General features: G+C 50.5%; 1 protein-coding gene across 1 annotated transcript in view; it reads right to left on the bottom strand.

Moving 5' to 3' along the window:
* Positions 1–24,940, bottom strand: part of TCERG1L (transcription elongation regulator 1 like) — a gene marked incomplete at its 5' end in the record, with an annotated part of 51,927 nt that overhangs the window by 11,036 nt on the left and 15,951 nt on the right. The window contains 4 exons of the mRNA XM_083866759.1: positions 1,487–1,641; positions 3,860–3,948; positions 5,067–5,161; positions 10,125–10,250. Of these exons, the coding sequence (XP_083722885.1) occupies positions 1,487–1,641; positions 3,860–3,948; positions 5,067–5,161; positions 10,125–10,250 (465 nt within the window). The remainder of the gene's footprint in view (positions 1–1,486; positions 1,642–3,859; positions 3,949–5,066; positions 5,162–10,124; positions 10,251–24,940) is intronic.

The following is a 24,940-nucleotide window of genomic DNA, read 5'->3' on the forward strand; positions in this document are numbered from 1 at the left end:
AGTGGCACCTATCAGCCCGGACTTTAGACTCTTCTGTTAATTAATTACAGAGCAGGAACAATGATAGAGACCATGAACAATGACCCTCAGCTTTGTCTCTGGCCACCCCTTGGCAGGAATTCACTGAGCTTTCAATACATCCTGCAATTAAAAGCTCTGTTTTCCTCCTGAAGGATGAATTTCAGCAGATAGGCTTTGGAGAAATTAGATCCACAGCTAAAGTTCTTCAAATTATACAGAAATATAAATATACAAGCACCTGCTATGGAAATTCATGGAGAAAAATGTAATTACAGGCTGTGGTGATAAGGGGGACACAGACAGAGAACCCTCCCTGGAGCTGCCTTTTGCTGGCAGGAAAACTGATAATGGCTCACTTTTATCACCCTGCAGGCATGGGGGGTGGGGGTGGTTATTTGGGGCTTGCAGCAGCTATTTGGGGTTTGCAGTGGTTCATTAGGGGGCTTGCAGGGGTTCATTGGGGTTTGCAGGGGTTCACTGGGGTTTTGCAGTGGTTATCTGGGGGTTTGCAGTGGTTATCTGGGGTTTTGCAGTGGTTATCTGGGGGTTTGCAGTGGTTATTTTCTATTAATTAGCTGGAAAGGCTAATTTGGGGTTTGCAATGGTTATTTGGGGGTTTGCAGTGGTTAATTGAGGGTTTGCTTTGGTTAATTAGGGGTTAGCAGGGGTTCACTGGCAGCTGTCCCCGTGGATCAAGGCAGTGCCCATCCCTGCTGGCCTGGGGGGACAGGGCAGCCTGGCAGTGCCACCACCATGACCTAGCTATAAAACACAGCACTGGAAACAATCACAAAATCTCCCTTCTTCCCCCCTCGCCTTTCCTCCCTCCCCACTAAGGAACAAGCTGAAGGATGGTGGCTGTTCTTTCACCACCAAAACCAGAATATTAAGAATTCCAAGCAGCCAGCCAAGGCCAGGAGCAGCTCCCATGGCTGATGTCCCCAGTAAGGGACAGCACTCCTGGTAAAGGCAGTGTGAAGCCTCAGGAGCACTGGCAGGGGACAGAGCAACTCCCAGGAGCAGGGGAGCCTTTGCCCCAAAGCTCTCAGTGCCCACTGGAGATTCCCTGCTGGAATTTGCCCTCCTGCTCAACTTGGCTGGGTGATCCTCAGCCACGGCTCTGTGCTTCGGGAGCAGCTGAGTGATGCAGCAATGCATTCCTAATGTACACCCTGAACTCGGGCAATAAACCACACTGAGAGAGGTTTATCCATCACAGACCCATCTCCTGTGGGAAGCCACCTGCTCCTTCACAGCCAGAAAAGGAGGGGGCTCAATCCCCCAGCTCAGCATTCCAGGCAAAACCAGGATTTTGCAACCAACACCGATTTTTCCCTTCGTCACAAATCTCCCCAGGACACCCACTCTGATTCGAGACCTCAAACCTCCCCCGAGCATGCCCAGCTCCAGGTTCCAGGGGCTGCTGGAGTTCAGGGGGAGGGGAACAAGGCCAGGCTTTAGTTACTTGCTGCAGCCTCCAGCTTGCGCTTGTGCGGGGGGTCCTCGAGCAGCCGCTTGATGTCCCCGCGGTGCCTCAGGTCCAGCGGCCGCTCCCACACTGACAGCTGCATGGTGGGGTTGAAGAAGAACACCCGGTCATCTCCAGTCCAGACTACACACCTGCTCCAAGCGACAAAGCAGCCTCAGAGCCTGGCCAGCCACCAGGCACTGCAGCCCTGAGGGACACCCCAGGGACACCGCGGGGACACCCCAGCCTGGCCCTGCCCCGCCAGCCCTCCCCGGCACCCCAGGCAGGGAACTCTGTCCTCACCCCACACAGGGGCACAGGAAGGGCTGGAACAGCCCCAGAAAGCAGCAGGTGAAATATTCCATCAGGGAAGGGTGAAAGGAGCAGGTGAGCTCATGGTGCTCCCAGCAGGAACAGCTTCAGGAAAAGCCATTGTATGTTCTGTGCCTGGGAGCAGCAGGGGCAGGAGATGTGGGGCTGTGTGAGCCCTGCCCTGATGGCACAGGCTGGCACATGGCCTTGGGAGCCTCACTTGCTGTGCTGGGGGGAAAGGTGCAACCACAGCTTCCCTGTGCCACCCCCATGGCATCCCCACAGCATCCCTGTGCCAATCCCATGGGATCCCAAACACCATCCCAAAGACATTCCTGTGCCATCCCCATGCCATCCCAAATGCTATCCAATGACATCCCTATGGCATCCCCATAGCATCCTAATGGCATTCCTAATGATATCCCTGTGCCATCCCCATTGCATCCCAGCCATCCCCCACCTCCTGCCAAGTCCCCCCAGCCCAGCTCCCCACCCCACATCTTTAGGATGGAATTAGGGCTCTGTTCGGGATTTGCCAAACGTGGCCAAGCTCTGCAGCACCAGGCACAGCCCCTGGGCTTGGCCAGGGAAAATATGCAGGGCAGCAGCTCAGCTCCTTGTCCTGACATTCATTCGGAATCAGCAAAAATAATATGAAAATAACTACTGCACCACCCTTAATAGACATTCAAAAACCTGGAGGTGTATGTCCCTAAATTTATATGTAAATAAAACCCCAGAATTTCCATCTCAGGCCAGTGCCTCCTGAATCCCAATGAGAGCTGAACCCACTCTGACTGAGATACACACACACTGCTGGGAGGAAAATGTTGCTCTCTGAAGCAAAAATACCTGGAAGGAACAAATCTTGTAATTACAAGCTCAGGTGCTTAATTGTTATTAAAAGCAGGGAGTAAAGCTGGGTTTAAAAGGGTCTGGTCCAAGTAAAGAACTGGAAATAGGAAAAGTACTCCCTCACTGCAGAGTGTTGCCATAAAATAACCCAACACGCCCCGTGTAGGACAGGTAAGGGCCCATAAAATTGGCTGTACAAACCCATGGAAGTTTGGGCATCCTGGATTCAGTGACATGCTGAATGTCACTGACATATATCATGATGATAAATATCTTTAATAACCTTCCTAACTCATTATCTATGCAACTCTATATAATATATAGCACACATACTATAAATACTTCATGTTTCTTTTCATGAGAGGTTTTTTCTCTGAACTGGAATGATTTGGAAGGCTTATGGGATTGTGGGAAGCTCTGTTCTCCCAGAAACCCCAATCCAGCAGGCCCAAGCCCCTTCTGGAGAACATCACAGGATGGACAGGAACAGTCCCAAAACAAAGCTCCAGAAATACCACAGCTCTTCCAGAAGGAAGGGAAATCCAGGCACTTAGGTAAAGAGAAAGACAGACTTGGCTGGCAGGGTTAGATGGGATCCCTGGAAGTGTCCAAGGCCGGGCTGGATGGGGCTTGCAGCAAAGATCCCATGGGTGTCAGCCCCTAGGTACGAATTAATTATTATAGGGGGAAAGGTGATAAGATTCCTTCTGTCAACCACTCAGGCCAGAAAGCGCAGAAAGGTTTCTCTCTTTAATAAGCCACAAGAGCTTGACCCAGCTCCTGTTGTCACCTGCCTGGGAATGTGCTCAAGGCATGAGTACCATGAGCTACAAGCTGTGTCAGACACACCAGAAACAGCCCTGCAAGGCAGGCAGAGTCACTGAAAGAGACAGGATCTGGCCCTGGAAAGCAGCACCATTTCTTACAAATGCTGCTTCTCCTCTCTGCTCAAGCCAGGCACCACAGGAGCTGAGACACAGCAAGGCAGAGTCCACCCTGCAGACCCCCGGGCTCTGCTCCTGCTCGTGCCTCCCTCCCACATTCTCTCTCAGGCTGTGACTAACGAGGAGAAGCTCTGCCAGAAGCTGCAGCAGGGATCCAGCCATGCTGCTGAGCCCCCTGACAGTGCTTTCCCCATGTCCCAGCCCAGGAAGGCACTTTGGGCAAGGGGTGGCACTGGGGAAGGGCTCCTCAGTTCCTCACCATGGGGATCCTGGCACTGGGGTGGATGCCACAGGCTTGTTCCCACTGGAAGCGCTGTCAGCCTCACTCACGAGCTTGAAGGAGTGATCCTGGAGAGACACACAGAGGGATGAGTTAGCAAATAAAGCAGGTGCACAGAGCTGTTCATGGTGTACAGATCTTCCCTTAGCCTGGAAGGGGTCACCCTATGGCCAGAATTCCAGGAGAGGCTTTATGGACAGCCAGCTGCCTCTGGAACAGCCCAGAGAAGTGGGAATTATAGAAATGCCTCCCCACATAGAGCAGCATAAATGAAAAAGCAGCCAACACGTTCTGTCCACGCCAAGAGCTCCCATGGGAGAGTGGGGTGAGGGATAAATCCAAGTGTGGCACCACCCAGGGGAGGAATGAGCCTGGGAGCAGTGGGTGCTCCCCGAGCCCAGGGAGGCCCTGTGCCAGCACTGCTCCTTCAGCAGCTCCTCTGGGACTGCTCAGGGACATCCCCACTGCAGCACTGACTGATTGTCCCCCAGCTGCTCCTCTGTCCCCATCACACAGCAAAAAAATGTTTGGAGCTGCTGGAGAGAGTCCAGAGGAGGCACCAAATGATCCCAGGGCTGGAGCCCCTCTGGAGCCAGGCTGGGACACCTGGGGGTGCTCACCTGCAGAGGAGAAGCTCCAGGGAAAGCTCAGAGCCCCTGCCAGGGCCTAAGGGGGCTCCAGGAGAGCTGAAGAGGGACTGGGGACAAGGGATGGAGGGACAGGACACAGGGAATGGCTTCCCACTGCCAGAGGGCAGGGATGGATGGGATCTTGGGCAGGAATTGTTCCCTGGGAGGGTGGGCAGGCCCTGGCACAGGGTGCCCAGAGCAGCTGTGGCTGCCCCTGGATCCCTGGCAGTGCCCAAGGCCAGGTTGGACACTGGGGCTTGGAGCAGCCTGGGACAGTGGGAGGTGTCCCTGCCATGGCAGGGATGGCACTGGGTGGGCTTTCAGCTCCCTTCCAACCCAAAGTGCTCTGGGGTTCCATGGGGAGCAATCCAGCCCTTAGTGTCCCCCATATGCTCTGACAGTGCCACAGCTCCTGCACAGCTCCAAGATAAATTAAATTCATGGCTCTTTAAATTCCACAGCAGGGAAGGATCCTGAGTGTCCAGCACAGCTCTGGCCAGGCCAGTCCTGCCCTGGATTTGTGCAGCCTAGAGGTTCCAAGAGGCTCCAGGACAGACCTTGTCACTGTCACTGCCCGTGGAGACACTCTTCCTCTCCGTGTGCAGAATCAGCGTCGGGGGGCAGGAGGCTCTGCTCGATTCCTTGCCACGATCTGTGAGGGGAAAGGAGCTCTTTTAATGTGAAACAAACTCACAACAAGCCAAAACTACTGAAGAAATGCCAAACTGCTGCCTGTGGCTCTGAGCCTCCTCCTGCCACCTCCTCCTCCTTTATTCACTCATCCCCCTTGTGCCCAGGATGCAAACACCACATTTTAGTGGAACACATTCCTAGATCTCTTCATTGCACTGAGTGTGGTGCAGCAGCCCTTGTATTAGAGGGTAGAAATGAACTGAGATACAGATTCCTTGTTAAACACAGCAAAAATAGGTCCTGGTTTATTCCTCTTCATGACTTGGTCATCTTAACTCCCACCATTCACTGACTCTGGCTGCACCAAGCTCCTGCTGGAGGTTTCCCTTGCAGCCTCTGACTGCTGGTTATTTCCTGCTGAACTCTGACTGCAGGGATTGGTGTGCAGACTGTGACTGAAGGGATTGGGGTATTGGTGTGCAGACTGACTGCAGGCTTTACCCAGCCACACTGTGGCTGCAGGTTCCAACAACAGGCTCTGACTGCAGCCCCAGACTGACCTCACAGCACGGATTCTTTCTCCCCAGGATCCTTCTTCTTCATGATTCCTCCTCACCAGCTCACCCTCCCCTTTTATCTGACTCATCCTTATTGTATATAACTGTTACTCATCAGGGGCCAGGCTGTATTGGGTAATTAACAGGGCTGTTACTGATCAGGGGTGAGGTCACCTGTATTCCCTTCTCCTATGGGGTGTGGTGTCCTGCCTTCCCTGAGCTCCCATGGGACATCCCCAGGGACACATCCTTAGGAATATGGGCAGTGGTGGCAGGGCAGGGGTGGGTTCATGGCTGCTCTCCAGGATCTCAGAGGATTTTCCCAACCTAAAGCATTCCCAGATTATCTGATCCCCTTCCCCCTGGGTACTCCCAGCCACAACATTGTTCCCAGCCTGCAATCCTGCTGTGCTTGGGTAACCTCTGTGGGAATCCCCAGGGAATGCTGCATTGATTTCCACTGAAAGCAGGGAAATAACATTTCCCTCCTCTTCACAGACAGCTGTCTCCATCCTGAAATCCTAAACCCTGAAATGTCTGCTGCCTACAAAAAGCTTGTGTGGATGGCAGAGAGGCCTCAAGGGACAGCAGGGAAAGGCAAAAAGGACCAGGAGTGAGACAGAGACACAACCACCCCAACAAAGGAGGGTGCACAGAAGATGTTAAGAAATATGGAATTGTCTTAATTTGGGTTGGTTTTTTTTTTGTCTCCTTGTCCTCTTCAAACACAGATTTGGGGTGGGAGCCAAGGTGAGCTGGCCCATCCCTCCTGCAGCAGCGAGGACAAGGTGTGACTCCTCTGTACAATCCCCAGTACTGGAGGTGTCCCCAGTCCCTCCCACATGTCCTTGGCTGCCCTGGATCCTTGGCAGTGCCTCAGGCCAAGGCTTGGAGCAGCCAGGGACAGTGGAAGGTGTCCTTGCCCATGGCAGGGGGGAATGGGATGAGCTTCCAGCCCAAACCAGTCTGGATTCTGTGGTTCTGTGTGGCAGATTCTCCTCTAAATTCTACTCCAATTATTTAAAAATTACTCCGGGTACAGAGCAGGCCCCCATTTGACTCTACTTCCCTTGGAATATCTCAGAATAATAAAACATTAAATCCATGGCATTTTGCTCAGAAGATGGCTTTATAGGGAGCAAAAAAAGAAGATTTACAAACCAGAGCCATTAATTTCCACATTAAAGGAGCCAGGAGCAGGGAGCTGCTGATACACATCAAAAGGGGCTTGAAATTAATCTTCCTTCCCTGGCTGTCTGGTAATTTGGGAATCAAAGCTTTCCCAGGCACTTTGGTCCTCTGGCACTGTGAGGTCACAGTAGGCAGTGCCCACCTTGGCCTCCTCCTGCCTGGGTGCTGAGAAGGGAAGGACACAGGGCCAGCAGTGCCCCAGGAAGACCCTGAGAGGGCACAAGCAATGGCCAGAGGTGATGTTGGTGCTTTTATAGTCACCATTGGCTGTGGATTTGAGATGTATTTCATCTGAGTATGGGCATGGGGCACAAGGGCTTGAGAGACAGGAAAACATTCCCTGGCTTTGGAAGCTTTAATTCAAATCCTGGAATGGGTCAGATTGGAAGGGACACTAAAGCTCATCTCATCCCACCCCTGCCATGGCAGGGACACCTCCCACTGTCCCAGGCTGCTCCAAGCCCCAGTGTCCAACCTGGCTCTGGGCACTGCCAGGGATCCAGGGGCAGCCACAGCTGCTCTGGGCACCCTGTGCCAGGGCCTGCCCACAATCCCAGCCAGGAATACACAGATATCAGCTGGCAGATGGAAACTGAAATAGTAGACTCCAAACCACACTCTGGGAGCTCTGGTTTGTGTAAAGGAAAGTCCAACCCAGAGTAATTGCCTTGGTCATTAATCAATGAGGATGAGGTTGAGGCTCAGAGCAGGAAGGTGCTGGTGTGGGAACAGAGCCACTGCTCCTGAACCTCCCCCAGCTCCTGAGGGAAACACTCTGGGCTGCAACAGCCCAGGCAGGCTCTGTTTCTCTCCTAGAAAATCTCTTTCTCCTTTTCCCTCCTGGGAAATTTCTCTCTCCTTTTCCCTCCTGGGAAATCTCCCTCTCCTTTTCCCTCCTAGGAAACCTCCCTCTCAGCACCCTTCCAGCACAGCCAAGGCCCCAGGGAGACCCCTGGGTGCTGCATCCATGGGTGAGCTCCTGCTCAGGCAGCTCCTCAGGCATTCCCACATGGAATATGCTGCCACAGCATTCTGGGAAGTCAGCACATGGAAAAGAAGATGGAAATAAAAACTAAAAAAATAAAATTAAAAAAACCCAACAACGCAAAAAAAACCTCCCTCACGAAACCAACAAACAATAAAATAAAACAACAAAGGGAAGCCCTGGAAGCCCCTGTGCACTGCAGGAGCCATTCAGTTTTACACCTGCAGTTGAGCACTGAGTGTCTGCCCTAAGTGCAATGTAAAGAGGAATATAACCCGAGGTTGTTTCTCCCTCCCCAGGCTCAGGAACTCCAGATGAGGCCAGGGCAGGAGCACCCTGCACACACTGGAGTGGGGCTGGCTGTGCCACAGGGCCAAGGAGCCCCAGGGACCCCTCTGCTTCCCAAGGGGACCCTGCCAGCTCCTCTGCCATCCCTGGACAATGCCTTAAGTTTTATCTTTCATGTATTTCAGGTTCTGTGCTGCCCAGGGGGGCAGTTCTGAGCTCACAGTCAGTGTCACTCAGCTCTGCACACAGCAGGGACACAAAACAAATCCTTTCCTGCTGCACACCACGGACAACTTTCAGGCCCAAGAGCACAAACAAGGGTGGCTGAAGGGAGGAACAAGAAGGATGGGACCTCACAACCTGCAGCTGGAATTGGACAATTAAACCCCCAATATGCAAATGGACCAAAACTTACAAAGATGTAAGACCTCATGACTGGTTGTGCATTTTGGATCCATTTTGGGTCCACCTTGGGTGTAGCTCTGGCCAAGCTCTTGTCCTGCCCAAGGTGTATCCTAAAGACCTTTTAATAAATATTTACTTTATTCTCTGGCTCTGTCCAGTCTTTGTTCCAGGTCACCCTTCCCAAGGCACCATGGAGACCTTCCCTCCTCTGCCCGCACTGGGAGAGACCATCCCCTGGTGTTCACCTTCACTCAGAGTTATTCTTGGCTCATTAATGAACCTTTCCCCCATCTGAAGTGCACAAGCTGAGCTGCAGCCTGACAGTGAAGCCACCACGACACTTTTCCAACTCCTTTTTCAGCCCCAAACTCAGTAGCACAACCAGCACTGGTGAGTTCCTGCTGGGCTGCTGGAGGATGAGCAGGAGATGGAGATAAATGCTCCTGATTAAAGAGGCTTCTCCCGGGCTCCACGGCAGGTACAGGGACATGAATAATTCACAGCATGGCAAGGAAAGGTGAGGCAGCAAAACTGCCTTGGGTATAGCACAGAGGATGTTGGGTGTGATCACAAACATCTCATTAAAAGCAGAATTAGAGAGGTAGGGGAAGAGGGAAGATGGATTCATGCCATGAGGAGCTGTGGACAAGGCATAATAAAAATTTGTTTTGTAAAAATATGCAGAGGCCAAACCACCATTCATATCAAAATGGTTTAACATTTTGACTCTTAAATGCTCCAAGAACTGGATTTACTAAGTACACACATCCCACACAGAGGGGTTTATCCTCCTCCAGAAGAATGTCCACACATCAGTTCTGTCTCTCCCCACAACCTCATTGCTCTGGGGTTTGAGATCAGCCTAAAACCTTCCCTAGCTGATCTCCAGCTCCTCCTCTGGTGGCTCTTACTCAATCCAAGTGTGGGACCCCAGTTCTGATCCCATCAACCACATCCCTGCTCCAGGCACTGGGATCCCACTTTCCCCCTCAGCACTGCTGCAGGGACGCAGCTCCCACTCCAGCTCCTGCCCTCCCACACTGGTTTCCCCTTTAACTGCTTTGTTTGCTGCTCTGACCACACCTGTACCGTCTCACTCTTCTCATGAGACTGAAAATGGGATAAAAGTCTTCAAAACACCTCTCAGGAGCCCCATTTCTGGGTCAGAAAAAAAGTTTGTCCAGCAAAGTCCCACCCTTCCACTGTCCCAGGCTGCTCCAAGTCCCAATGTCCAGCCTGGCCAGGGCTGGGGCAGCCACAGCTCCCCTGGGTAACAAAGAGCAATCCCTGGGGTGAAGGAGCAGGCAGGTTATTCCTGCTCCCTAGGAATTCCTGGTGAATACCTTCTTTTCCCCAGAACAGTGTGGGAAGGTGCCCTGGGGTGCCTCAAAGGCAACGAGAGTGGCCCCAGGGCAGGTAAGGAAGCACCAGCCCAAGCCCAGCACAGCAAACCCAGCAAATCTGGGCATGCTCAGGGGTGCAGGACGGGGAGCACAGCCTGGCTGGAAGGACAGACACACATTCCATCTCAGAATCAGCACACACACAGCACCCACCTGCTCGAGCCTGATCCATCAGGTTGGTGGCCATAAGGGTGACGGCGGGCGCGGCCACGGCGGTGACACGGGTGACCTGTGCTGGCACCAAGGGGCCCACGGCAGGGTCCAGCCTGGAGGCAGAACCTGAGAGCAAACCACAAGGGAAGAGTGGAATTTTTCCTGTGGATGCTGACAGACAGGTCAGAGAAAGAGATTTTCAAATATCAGGCAGTCAGTGGGAAAGCCAGTCACATAACTTTCCCACACTGGCCTGTGATTGTGAGAAGGAATTAAAACTGTGAGAAGGAATTAAAACAATCTTTGCAGCTGGTGTTTTGAACTCTTTGCTTGCAAGATGTTTACAAAGGGGGTTGTTCCTGAGTAGTCTAGAAGGAAAGGTGTTGGTGTGAGCACCAATCATAATTTGGGACTGTCTATAAAAAATATGTGATGTTAATAAAGCATTTGCATTTTACCATTAAGATCTTGGAGCCTTGTATAATTATGCCAGCCATCCAGAATATAATAATGATATTTTCCCTAGAAAATCAAAATTCCCCTTAAAACCCTCAGCTTTTTCCCCAGCTCATGGCACTCGAGGCACTCAGTGCTCAGCACAGTGCTGCACTGGCAGCTGCACTTGGGGATCTTAGGGAGCCCTTCCAGCCTCAGTGATTCAGTGAATTCAGCTGCTGAGCACATCTCCTGCCCCCACTGCAGGGTTAAAACAAGGTTTGTGTTCAGCTCAATTCCTGGCCGTGATGCCCACGGATTGTCAGCCAACAAACAGCGCCAGAAACTTCAAATTAATGAAAATGTGGCCCTCAAAGTAAGATTTTGCCAGGATAGATCAATGTCCTCCCAGCAGGTCACAGCAAGATCAGTGTTCTCATTTTAAATAACACTCCTCTGGTTACCACTGTTACTCATCACAACTTCTTTGTGCCCCGCTCTATCCACGGGAAATTATTTTGCCAGTGCTTTAAAAGTGCAGCTTTATCCAGGGATTCACAGTCTGCTGGGACAAGGCCCAAACCAGATTATTCATGAGCATTATTCATGAGCAATGAGTAGCCCAGGGCTGCTACCAGAACCAGCCCAGGCCTCCCAGTCCTGCAGAATTCCTGAGGCCGAACCTGGAGCATTCATTTCCAATTAACTGGGCACAAGTTTTTCAGAAGCTGAGCCACACAAGGGCCACCCAACCCCATGCAGCTGTCCCCATGTCCCATTTACAGGCCACCATTGCCAACCTGTACACATCCCTGATTTAAGGCAGACTGGGAATAACACAATTCCCAACACAGTCCAAGCTGCAGGATTTTCTGCCCATTCCTTTCACCAGCCACTCATGGGCTGTCCAACAGTTCCCATCCCAACTTCTCCACGTTCTGGCGTAACAGGGATCATTTCTGAAGCCTTCAGGCTGTTGTAAGAGCCCACTCATACACTGTGAATGCTCTCATGGATCTGTGTCCCTACAATTCCACCAAAGGACATGGAATCCCAGCCTGGCTTGGGCTGGAAGGGACCTCAAAGCCCACCCAGCGCCACCCCTGCCATGGTAGGGACAACCTCCCACTGTCCCAGGCTGCTCCAAGCCCTGTCCTTGGATTCTGTGAATTCTCTACAGCCAAAACTGGCACAATTTCCATCACTTGCATAATTATCCCCTGCAATTGCAGCCAGCACTGGAGACGAGCTCTGCTCATTCCCCACCTCGGCTTCTGCCGCCTGCTCAAACGTGACTTGCCATTATATAATTTCAGCTGCTTCTTTATGTTGATTTATTATCCAATCCAGGAACAATATCAGTGCATCTTTTGATGTGATGGAAGCAATTATCCCACGGCTTCCATCCGCACCGGAGTCAAGTATATATAAATATATATTTATATACACATATATATGCATTTCATACATGCAGATGGGGTTCAACTGCTTATTTTAATTATAACTGCTGCTCACCAAATAAGCTGGAATGATTTAAGGCAATCTTAACCTTTAAGGAATAAATATTTATGCTTTGGAGCTCTTTGTGCTTATGAAGAGCAGTCTTTGCAATGGATGGCTCCGGAATACAAATAAAGCCTGGATGGAGTTGAATGTCACGATGCAATATCAGCCTCTGCTCTGAACTGAACATAACCTGGGCTGGAATTACACCTGAATGTGAACCCACACTCCAAGGGCTTCATGATTAAATTTAGGCCAATTTTAACTCCAAAACAATCCTGAGGAGGGGGAGGGAGGAGGAAAGTGTGGATGCTGGTCCTGGAGTGCACCACAGCTGGTTCAAGCCACGGAGAGCTCCTGCAGTGAAATTTCAGTTTGTGCCTTTCCCAACTAAGCCAAGGCACTTCCATCCTCACACTAAAGCTCAGCTCAGCAAGGGTTTAAGCCCAGCTTTTCCCAGTGTGATTCAAGGAGGGACGGGCTTTAAGGGCTCTCCTAGCCCAGACCATGCTGGGATTCTGTGTCTCTGTTTGAACACCAAATTACACAACTGGGATAAAGAAAAGCATTTCCCTGCAGAGGAATGTGCCCCAAAGGCCTGGAAGGAGCAGAAGATTGCAGGAGGAGGGGAGGGAGGCACTGATCCCTGCCCCAGCAGCTGGCAGTGAGCACGGCTGGGCTGCAGGGCAGGCACAGACAGCCACAGCCCACAATGCAGGACTGCCCTGCCCTGGGGACAGCCCTGGGGACAGCCCTGGGGACAGGGACCCAGAGGGAAAGGGACAGGGGTGACAGGGACTAGGAAAAGTGAGAGGGGTGAGCAGGGACAGGGTAAGTAGGGACTGGAGAGGTGAAAGGGACAGGGAAAGGTGAGCAGAGGCAGGAGAAGGTGACAGGGAAAGGTGAGAGGGACAAGGGTGAACAGGGACAGGGGTGAGCAGGGACTGGGAAAGGTGACAGGGACAGGAGAAGGTGAGAGGGGTGAGCAGGGACTGGGAAAGGTGAGAGGGACAGGAGTGAGCAGGGACTGGAGAATGTGAGCAGGCACAGGAGATGGTGACAGGGACACAGTGAGCAGGCACAGGAGGAGGAGGCAGGGACAGGGGAAGGTGACAGGGACAGGAGGAGGTGGGAAGGAGGGGAGGGTGCTCCGTGCCCAACACAGATTTATCCCCATCACTCCGTGTCTACCCTGTTTTCCAGCCCCTTCCTGGCCATCTCTGGCACTGAATTTAGAGTATTAAAATATCTGAGGTTTTCCTGGGCACTTCCCAGCCCCAGTGGATGTGAGGAATTCCTGGAACCCCCAGCCCTGTGCAGGGAGCTCCAGCAGCCAGTGAAAATCCCTGCCTGGTGCTGCAGGGAAACCACAGCTCCTGCTAAAAACCACTGCCAGCATTTCCCACTGAACGCATTCCTGCAGCCTCTCCACGGCTCCCATGGGATCTGGGCTTGAACTGAGAGAAAGACCCAGGGCCAGAGTTCAGAACTGTTGCCAGAGAGGATAATAACCTTAAGCACTGTGTGATGAGGGTGAGGCAGGTCGGGCAGAAGCATCAGCTCAAAGCTCCTGCCCGAGGTGAGCCCAGCCCAGCAGAGAAACCCAGCCTGGTGCTGGTGAGGGATGTGGCAAGCAGAGGAGACTGGGATGCAGGATGGTGTGGGGAGAAGGGATCACAATAAAACCACATCTCATCCAATTCTGGCACTGTTGGAACACCACTCTGGAGGAATTTGCCCATTCCCAGCCCCAGGGTGGGTGACACCAGCAGCAGCTGGGATCAGGAAATCAGAGTCACTTTGAAACCATCAAGTCCAACCAGCACCAGCACCATGGTCACCACTAAACCATGGCCCCAAATGCCACATCCACAGCACTCTGAAATCTCTCTAGAGGTGGTGATTCCCCCACTCCCTGCTCCAAAGCCTGAACTTCCCTAATCTCTGATCTAAACCTCCCCTTGCTGTCCTGTCCTGCCCCTTGAGAGGAGCCCCTGATGCCCATCCTGGTGCAACCAAAATGTCCCCAGGCACGGGGAGGAGGAGTTTGTGACATCCTGGGACACAAACAGGCACTCTAATGGGGGAGAGCACTGAAATCAGTAACTGCAGTCACAGCATCTAACAGGCAGGCCCAGAAATGCCCCCAGTCATTTTATTATTGCTGCTGTCACCTCCTGACCCCAGAAGGCTCTGGAGATCAGGGCCCAGGGACTTGCTTCATTTAGAAGCACAGTCCATCCTGATGAGATAATTTGGGGCAGTCCTGCCTATCTGCAAAGGATGAGAGAAGTCTCTTTGCTTGAAAAAAAGGAAGAATTGAGTAGCAATTAAAGAAAATCGACTTTTTACCAAGCAGGCAGCCTCCTTCAGCTCCGCTCAGCCTCTGAGCTCTGCTCCCACTTCCCCTCAAGGACATACCCTGCTCCTCCTCAAGGCAATTCCTGCTGGGTAAACATGAGGAGCCACCTCTGAGAAATCTTCCTTCCTTCCTCTGCTCCTTTGTAAGGCCCAAACACGTTCATTAAAAATATTCAGCACTTTCTGAATCCGATTATGCCCTTCCCCTCGCCTCAGAGCTGGGGACGTGTGGTGTTTCCTGAGCAGCAGCTGCCCTTGGCTGCCTGCACAGGGGTGGCACAGCTGGTACAGCTGGCGCAGCTGCTGCAGGGCTCAGCACAGCTGCCCTGCCCTCACTGCCACCCCACAGCCAGCCCCGGGCACAGGGGACTCCAGGCCATCACAGGGACTGGGAGAAGCAGGAGCTGCTTCTGGATTTTGGCACGGAAATGGCTTGAGGTTGTCTTTTTTTTTTTTTTTTTTACTTTAAAATTGATGGTGTAGAAGCCAAGTCACTCCACTGGATTCCATCAGATGAATAAATTGCCCTGAGAGGAGGTCAGAAAATCAGTGAAGGGTCTTGTGTCTTTGGTGAAATGAAAAGGAAAAGCACGAGGCACACAAGGATAACTGGAGAGGGATTCATGCACAGATAAATCAGTGTCCAGCAGAACAGAAATATGGACAGACACCACCAGTGTTCCATAGGATACTTCCAAAGGTGTTCCACAGGACACTCCCCAGCCTGGCAGTGTCCAAAGCCAGGGTTAGAGCAGCCTGGGACGGTGGCAGTGTCCCTGCCCATGGCACTGGATGAGACCTAAGGTCATCCCAAGCCATTCCACGACTCTGGATCTCCAGCAGATCCCAACCCCTCTGGCTCCCACCCTCCCAGCACAAGCAGGAGTTATATTCTTGTTCCTGCAGGATCATCTGGAGCCTTCATTTCAATATGCATTGCCATAACCACGTCAGGAACTGGTGAATGCTGGAGTAAATTGCTCATTGGAGCGGGAAGGGAAGACGGGAGATGGGAAGTCAGCAAGAATTCCTGTAAATCTGCAGAGTCAGGGCTAAGTGACAATGAGCACCTTCTGCAACGAGCTGCGCTGGGGGAAAATTTCCCTCTTCACTTTCTCTTAACAACCTGGTTCTCTGCAATTTCCACCAAATGAGCAGCGAAATGAGGGAAGGCACAGTGGCTTCAAAAGCACAGTGAAATCAAAACAAACCAATCCCCCCTAAAAATATATATAAAATTAAAAGCTGGAGGGGCACATCCAGCCATGACTGACAGTTCTGTCCTGTACTATGGATGTTTGAGATATCACTGTTAAAACCAGCCAGGGAAACTCCCTGGCCTGGTGGAGGAGGTGGGACACGACGACCTTTGGAAGTCCCCACAAACTTTTCAGTGATTCCATGACAGTGACAGCACCAGCAGAGCCCCAAACCTGCTGGGCTCACGGGGAATGAAATGCCCCTCAAAAGCCTGTGAAGAGTCCTGCTCCTCTCTGCCACCAGACAGGATAATCCCTGGAAGCCACAGCTCTGATTGCCCTTCAAAGCCCTGCAGCTGCACTGGGGAAACCTGCGGAGTCCCAGTTTAAAAATTCCTCAGAGGAATTATTTTATACAGGGTTTAGCATCCCCATTTTTTCCCTTTTGGGGGGAAATGGTTATTCAAGGCCCTCTGCCCACCCCAACAAACCCCTTGCCCAGCCCTGAGCTGGTGCTGCCCTTGTGATTCCAGGCAGGAATTCCCCCCTTTGTGCCAAATCCCAACATCGGCTTCAAGGGGGAAAAAAAAACCAACAAAATTCCAACTGAAAGAAGATCTCTGTGAGCAGTAGAAGCCAACAGAAAGCATTTCCCAACTTCTAATGAGATTCCTCAGCACGAGAGCTGTAAGAGCAGGACTCACCGTGACGGGATTGAACCCGACACGTTTAATAACAGAAATAGCAGGATTATTAAACCCCATTCAAGCCTTGCTTAGAAAAGCAAATGATGCAAATCCTGGCAGGCTCAGCTCGTGTCCCTGGGTGACTGCTGAGCTGAGCCCTGCTCCAGACTCTGCTGGGCTCACATCCCACAGCTCCAGGCTGGAGATACAACTCCTGCTGGAAGCTGTCTCTCCCTGCTTTTATTCTGAAACATAAACAGGGAGTGTTTGGACAAGGCTCTCAGGCATGGGGAGATTGCTGAGGTGCAGGAGCTGGGCTGGAGCCTTTGGGTCCCTTCCAGCTCAGCATGTTCTGTGATCTCAGAGTAAAGCTCACCTTCACTCACTGATTTTTAACTGCAGCAATGTGAAGCTGAACTGTGAGAGCTTTTCTGCCCAGGGAAAAGCAGAGAACTCCAGGGGTGGCTTCCCCTTGAGTTTGGTTTGTGCAAAGAGGGACTGGAGAGCAAAAGGCACCAGGATTTACACTGGGAAGAACAAACCATTCCTTTGGGGACACTGCTGGGATCATTTGGGATCATGACAAGTTCCTCTGGGTTGCTGAGCTGTTGTGGCAGGGTGGGAACAGACTCCTTCAGTGGGATCCATCACTTCCCAGCACAAACCAGTTATCACCATTTTATATCATCACAGCCCCTGCCTGAGATCTGCTGCTCCTCCTGCATCAACACCTCTCCAGTGAATATTCCCCTGGTGCTCAAAATTCTGCACTGACAATGAGGTATCAAGCTGGCTTTACTCATTAAAAAGAAATCTTGGCAGAACTGTGCCCAAAACTGAGACAAATCTCTGCACCTGAGAGATCCCGTTGCCAAATGACAGTGACAGTGACATTTTACACATTATAACCAGTGCTGAAACAAAAAATAACAAAAGCTTCCCTGTCTGAACCAGGCTGGAGAGGGCAAAGGCATGAGAGAAGACAGAAAGGAAGAGGGGAAATGATGAAAATTCTCCAGCAGGGAGAAATTCTCCTGGGCAGGACAGAGCCCATCATGTCCCTGAGGTGCCAGCAGGAGTGGGAAGAGCCTGGACATCTCCTGGATCTGCAGGACCACACAGGCTCAAAGCAAGGTCTCTGCCTCCCTCCCTCCCTCAGTTACCTCCACAATTGGGATCAGATCATTGCTAGGTAATAACTAATTAAGGAAGTCATTAATTCCCCTGCAAAGGAAAGGTTCACCATGCCCCCAAGCCAAAGGTCAGGGAGCTCTGTCCTTCCAAAGGCTCTGCAGCCTCCCAGAGCCCTGAAGGGCTGATCCCTGCACAGCAAACACAGAGGGAAATCAGAGACAACAAATCAAATCCGCTGTTCTTGATGCCTTAAGTTTTCTCTTTCCTGTATTTCAGGTTCTGTGCTGCCCAAGGGGGCAGTTCTGAGCTCACAGTCAGTGTCACTCAGCTCTGCACACAGCAGGGACACAAAACAAATCCTTTTCCTGCTGCACACCAAGGACAACTTTCAGGCCCAAGAGCACAAACAAGGGTGGCTGAAGGGAGGAACAAGAAGGATGGGACCTCACAACCTGCAGCTGAAATTGGACAATTAAACTCCAATATGCAAATGGACCAAAACTTACAAAGATGTAAGACCTCATGACTGGTTGTGCATTTTGTGACTATTTTGTGTCTACCTTGGGTGTAGCCCTGGTCAGGCTCTTGTCGTGCCCAAGGTGTATCCTAAAGGCCTTTTAATAAATCTTACTTTATTCTCCAGCTCTGTCCAGTCTCTGTTCCAGCTCAGCCTTCCCAAGGCATCAATTCAGAGGATCCCTCCCTCCCAATTCCATTATCAGCTGCGGAATTCCCTCTGCAGTAAACCCCAACCAGGGCACGGCCCAGGGCTCAGAGCAGTGACTGCAGAGGTTTTACAGCTGTGGTTCCTCAGTGTGCAAAACTCCACTGAGATCTCCCCAGGGGTGGGAAATAGAAAAAGCAGAAAACTCTCACTGCAGTGCGGATGCAGGCCTAGAGTTAAAGAGACACAAGAATGAGGATGTAGAACAATAAGAGTGTGGGTTTGTGCTGTGTAGAGTTAGGTTTTAGAAAAATATATTAAGTAAGACAATAGAAAAGTTTAATAATGAGGCTCAGTGCTTTCTTTATAGAAGAGGAAAGTCTCCTGGCAGTCCTGTCCCATTATTTGGAATATCAGATCCAACACCCAGGCCCCGCTGGCTCCTGCTGCATTACAGACCTTGATGGAGTCTCCAAATCGGGGGAAGAAAAGCTTGGATTGGATTTTTGGGCCGTTTCTGAGAGCGGCAGCTCCTGACCCCGGTGACCTCCCCGCACACAGGGACCTCCTGAGCAGGGAATGTGGCAGGATAAAAGACTCCTCCTGAATTATTCATGGAGCCATCACAGGAAATTGGAAACGAGGCTGGAGGTGCCCAAAGGCACAGCAGGGATCTGTGCTGAGTGTGGCTGGGCACACTGGGGGCTCCTGGGCTCTAACAGAGCTTTTCCAAGTCCAGGGAGGGGAGCTGGGACCACCCTGCACCCAAGGGTGCCATGGGGCCAGGGAGGCTCTGCCCACAGCAGGAGAAAAGGGGGTGATGGTGGTGATGAGGATGATGATGATCACCCCATATCCTTCATCTCCCACAGCCCTTCTCACTGCTCTATCCAGCCCCATTTCCCAACATTTTATGATTTTATGATTTTTTTTTTTTTTTCTTTTCCAGCCTCACACAAACTCCGGCAGCAAATTTCCATCTCCTCCCTGGAAGAGATGTAATTCTGAGAGAATAAACTGAATTATGCAGCACCAAACCCTCCCAGCTTGCCCTGGCTCCCTGTCCCAGCAGAGTCATTATTTCTGCATCAACCAGTCCTTTGTGTTTGGGAGGGCAATCTTCAAACACTCATTTCTGAGAGGATTTGAGTCAGAAATTAGGTTTGGAATTTTGAACCCAGCCAGGTAGAAATCAGGAATGTGGCTCTCATGCTCCATTTTTTACAATGGTTTCTGAGTCAGGTGTGAGGTCCCAGGTTCTGGACATGACACAGGGAACTCAGTGTGGAACAGGGGCTGCCAGCAGGGATTTTCTGGGAATGACAGAATCCCAGCCTCGTTTGTGTGGAAAGGATCTGAAATCCCATCCCATTCCACCTCTGCAGGGCAGGGATAGCTCTCACTGTCCCAGGCTGCTCCAACCTGGCCTTGGACGTCCAAGGATCCGGGGGGCAGCCACCAGCACCCCCAAATCCTTCTCCTTTTCCCCCTTCCACCATCGCCACGTCCTGCAAGTGCAATAAAATGCATGAAATTCCATTTAGCACCCTGGGGAAGCTCCTATGGCACACTCAGAGAGGGGAAAATGTAATTAATTTCCCTTATTTATATTCTGGCCAAGAAGGAAGATCCATTTTACCTCGTTACGTTTCTTTGTTCTTTAATGGGGCCTGACTGAGGAACAGGGGGAGTCACCCAGGAAACATCCACAGCTCCAAGGCAAAACTGGGTGCAAACACCAGGAACATCCCGGTGGATTTGGTTCCCACCTTCCAAAGGGACTGAACAGGAATGGCTGTTTGATTGAAGGAATAATAATAATAATAATAATAATAATAATAATAATAATAATGATTGAATAATAATTATAATAATTATTTTGGTAATAATAATGATTAAAATAGTAACATAAATAATAAATAACAATACATAATTAATAATTATAATAATGATAATAATACAAATCTTGAGCTCTCAGCCTTGCAGACCCCCCACATCATGCCATGGTGCCCTGGAATTTCTATTCCTTCATCACCAACTCCCAGTCAGGTATTTCTATATAAATTTTAGTTTCCAAGATGAAGTGTAGCAGCATTTTTGAATGATTCAAAGGATGCTTTGTGGCACAGGTTTTGCTCAGCTCTCAGTCCCTCTGGACAAAATATCCGGAGCAAACTGAGCCCTCAGCCTTCTCTGGTCCCCTTCTCTTGCAGGGAATGCTGAGATTATTCCCTTGCCTAACACACCATGCTCAGAATTAGAACAGGAGGTAAAAGACCCTGCAGATGCAAATCCTGAAAGTGGAGAAGAATCCACTGAGATTGTGGAATTTCCTCCATCAGGGGTAGGTCTGCACTGAGTTTACCCTACATCCAGCCCTGATTCAGGGCAAACATTGGGAATATATTAATTCAAATCCACTCTGCGGCTTCATTTTACAGCATCAAAATCAGTCCTCAAATTGCTGAAAAATAAAGTTGGCTGAACACATAAAAAATAATTCTATAAAATACTTTTTTTCCTCACTAATAAGAAAAACAAAAGCACACAAAGCAACTCCCATCTTCTAGAGGGGGTTCAGCAAGATTTGCTCCCTTGTCCCCCTCTCCAAGTCCCCCAGTATTCCTGCAGGAGTATTCCCCCAAGTAGCACACAAAAGCTGGGCCTGAACATCCACTAGGAATTATTTTGCATCCCAGCACCATTCCACTAAGCCTTGGCCACACCTGCAGAGCTCCTGATGGTTTAATTGCATAAATAAATTTAAGGACACAGCAGCAGCAGCCACCAAAACAAGGTGCTCCCTCAGCTCCGATTTAAAACCCCTGGAATTCTCACAGGAATTCTCATTCATTCATCTTCTCCCGGAGAGGGATGAGCAAAGACTCCTCTTGGAATTATCCTTCCAAGGCTTATTGCTTCATGTCACTCAGTTTGGTTTTTTCTGCTCAGGCTTATGCTCCATTTACAAGAAATACATCCAGTTTAGTGAGGGCTTTTTAAGCCACACAAATCTCCATTAATTCGAGTCTGCAACAGCAGAAAAAGAGCCCAATGTGCCCAGTGCAGCCCAGGTTCCTCAGGGGGACACAGGGAAAATGACAAATTCCTGTCTCAGTGTCACCCCTGCAGTGCCAACAGCCCCAGTGTCACCAGAGGACATGAAAAGGAGGAAACTCACCCCTCAGGTTGGAAGCGAGAAAAATAACAACTTTATTTTTGGATTCAGGGTTTAAATAGAGTTTGGATTTGATCAGTGATTGGGGGGATGAGGTTGACACCTCTCTGACCCCACTGGTCAAACCAGAAGTCCATCAATTTTTTTTCTGCCTGGAAAGGAATGTATTTACAAAACATCACTCTTTGTTTATCTTTGTTTATCTTACAATTCGTGAGAAAGCTCCAGCAGAAATGTAAACTAACAGAAGGCTGAAAAATCAGGGCAACAGCCCCAGCCTGCACACCTGGCTGGGGAAACCCCACCTGGCAGGGACTGAACAGAGGAGTTGCTGCTCCTGAGAGGGAAACCTGATTTAAACACTGCACAGCACCGCCCTGCCCACAGAAAAACCCAACCCAGGCCTTTAACAAGCAGTTACAGATACAGTAAATTAACTCTGACTTTCATGACATTTACCAAGAGCTGGGCACGACTGAGAGGATTTGGGTTGTTTGTCTTTTGTAACTGCCACTGGAGTATTGATGTTTTTTCTTTTGTCAATACGTGGCTATTACATCCCAGGCACTGAGAGCCTCTCCTGGAGCACACCATGGAAGCAGCTGCTGAACCACGAGCCTGGCCTCAGCAAGACTGAGCTGTGACCTTCTCCTGATGTCCAGCCTGACCCTCAGGTCCTGTCCCTGCTCCCCAGACATCTCAAAGCCTTGGGAATCCCCCTGTGATCCATAAATCCAGCCTGGTCCATGCAGACATTTGCATCAATGAACTCCCCATGGTTGCCTTGGCCCTCAGCATGGATGGTGCAGAAACGTGCAATATCCCAGAGCTGTGCCTGACCTCACCCTGCCCATCCTCCTCCTGCAGTTTGCCTTGATAACCCCAAAAACCCTGAATTTTCACACTCTAATGGCCATCATTTCTTAGAGGGCCTTTATTGGGCACTCCCAGCAGGGATTCACTGAGCAAGGAGGAGGGGATTGGTACCATTTCAATGGGTTTGGGCATTATTTGAACCCCTGTAGGAGCTCACCTTCTCTCTGGTGTGCCAGCACAGACAGGGAACCAAACGAGGATTTTGTGCTGACTATCAGCCTGGGTAGGAAGTTATCACTTTAATAACTATAAACATTCATTTACTTGCTTCGTTACCCAGCATTAGGGCTGGGCACATCATTTACAACGAGCTCGCTTAGAGGCACTCAGCATTCCCAGCCCAGCCTGTGCCAGTGCCAGACATTGGGACACCCAGCAAGGCCAGGGGGAAGCTTCCTCAGGAGAGGAACATCACATTCCTGCTTGGAATACTGGCTGCTCTCCCAAAATTGTTAGTCCCAGGACTTCTCTGCTGCTTCTCTGCCATACGCTCATTTCATCATTACAAGTTTTTCTAAATTTTTCTAAGCTCAGCACAGCTGACAGAATAATCCCACTGAGCACCACTGACTGCACCTCCCAGCCCTGTCTGCTCAGCCCTATTTCCAGGGATCCAGCTGGGATCCTCCACAGCATCCTGCAAAGAAGGGCTGCACATGGCTTTGAATTCCCTAAATATCTTGTGCCCTCTCAGAGCTTTGCTGCTGATTTTCCTAAATTGTTAGTTTTTGCTGACCTAGTACCTTGGAATTCTGGTGCAGAGAAGGGCTGGACTAATCTGAAGTGAGAAGTGCACAAGGGGAATTGCCATAAGGGGAATTGCCACTGCCACTGAGCAGGAACCACCCCAGTGCCCAGAGCTGCAGGAGCTCCCAAAGCTTTGCAATTCCCAAGGATTCCAGCTGTTAATTAATCTCATTAAGAGAAGGATTTTGGAGTTTGCACAGAGGTTGGACAAGGGTCTCAGCCCAGCTCTCCCAGTAATGAACTGGGAGGGAAGAGATTGGCCAGGAAACATCTGGGAAATGCTGGAACATCAAGGCCAGGTTGGACATTGGGGCTTGGAGCAGCCTGGGACAGTGGGAGGTGTCCCTGCCATGGCAGGGGTGGCACTGGGTGGGATTTGGGATCCCTCCTAACCAATCCATGCTGGAGTTCTGTGGTTCCCTGAGGACCTTAGGCTGAGCTCAAGGGTTTGATGGGAGTAACTCCAGGGTCCCATCACTTTCCCAGGTTCTGTAGCCTCTCTGGGACAGTTTCTGCCTCTTTGCTGGGAGGAGGAGGAGCTGTTTACTTCCATCCCCACCCTGACTGTGCTACCATCTCTAATTGTGCTCTGCAGCTCAATCAGCAGCCTCTGCTAATGAGGGACTGACAGACACAGGACAGAGCTTGGACACAAAGCTGGCACAAAGCTGGGCTTGACATACAGCATTAAGGTGCTGAGAGGAAAAAGGCTCAGTCACTTCCCAGCTGTTGTGTGGCAGCCTAAAACACCACATTTAAACCCTTAAATAATGCTGAGAGCCAGGGAACAGGTGGCAAATGGATTATATGGCAGATGGTGCCTTTTTTAATATTTGTGCTGGCTGCTAATTTACAGAGTCCATAACTACAGACTCATCTCTTACCTTCTTCACTCCTACCATCAAAAACCTGCATGTGAGGAAAACAAATACCCACTTCTTGATGCAGTAGCTGCAGAAGGGTATGAGAGCTTACCAGACACCCCATTCCTTAATTTCTGCAGGTAATTGCTGGTGTTTGCAAGGTTTAATACATTTAGGGTTTCCTTGAGACAGATTTCATAGCCTTGGCGTGGCACTGCTGGGAAATGCAGTTTCCTCCTCCAGCAGAGCACAGGAAGATGCAGCACAGTGAGGAGCTGCATCTCCACAAGCTCCTGTTTAGTCTTGATGTTAAACCTGGCACAAAATCCACACTCCCAGCCAGGCTGCCATGAAATATTTAAGGGAACATTTGCCTGCGAGATGCACGAGCAGCAGCACCAGGAGATGCAAAAGGAAGAAAGGCAATAAAAGCAATACTAACCCAAAATGGGGCTGAAATTGCACTGCTGGAACCTGCTCTGTTCACCTCACTGGTGTGGGAGCAGAGAGCACAGAAATGTGGGGCCAAGGCCCCTCTCACTGCACAGAGCCTGAGCTGGAGCCTTTCCAGCCATGGATCATTCCATGGACAGGCTCCTCAAGCTTCAACATTTTATTCCATATAAAACAGCATTTTATGTTGCTATTAAAGCCAGGACTTTCATGCTGCTTCTCCGCCATACGTTTATTTCATCGTTACAAGTTTTTCTAAGCTCAGCACAGACGACAGAATAATCCCCAAGAGCACCACTGACTGCACCAGGCAGCACCTCCCAGCCCTGTGTGCTCAGCCCCATTTCCAGGATCCAGCTGGGATCCTTCACAGCATCCTGCAGGAAAGGGCTGCACGTGGCTCTGAATTCCCTAAATATCCTGAGCTCTCTCAGAGCTTTGCTGCTGAATTTCCTTCACAAAATGTAAAAGAAATTGTATTAAAAATTGATTTTTTTAAAAAATGCCCGCTGCATTTTGCACACTCTCAGGTCCCCTAAATTCCTGGGGATTTGCTTCAAGGGAATTCCAAGGAATTTCCTCTGAGTATGGAAAAGCAGCAGAGCCTGGATCCTCACCTTCCCTATGTCCTCCCCACATTGTGTTACCACCCTGATACTCCCAAAGGTGATAATTAGGCTGCCAGGAATTAACTGTAAGGCTGCAAAACTCACCATA

This window comes from Zosterops lateralis (genome assembly GCF_965231275.1).
Source record: "Zosterops lateralis genome assembly, chromosome: 8".
Taxonomy (NCBI): domain Eukaryota; kingdom Metazoa; phylum Chordata; class Aves; order Passeriformes; family Zosteropidae; genus Zosterops; species Zosterops lateralis.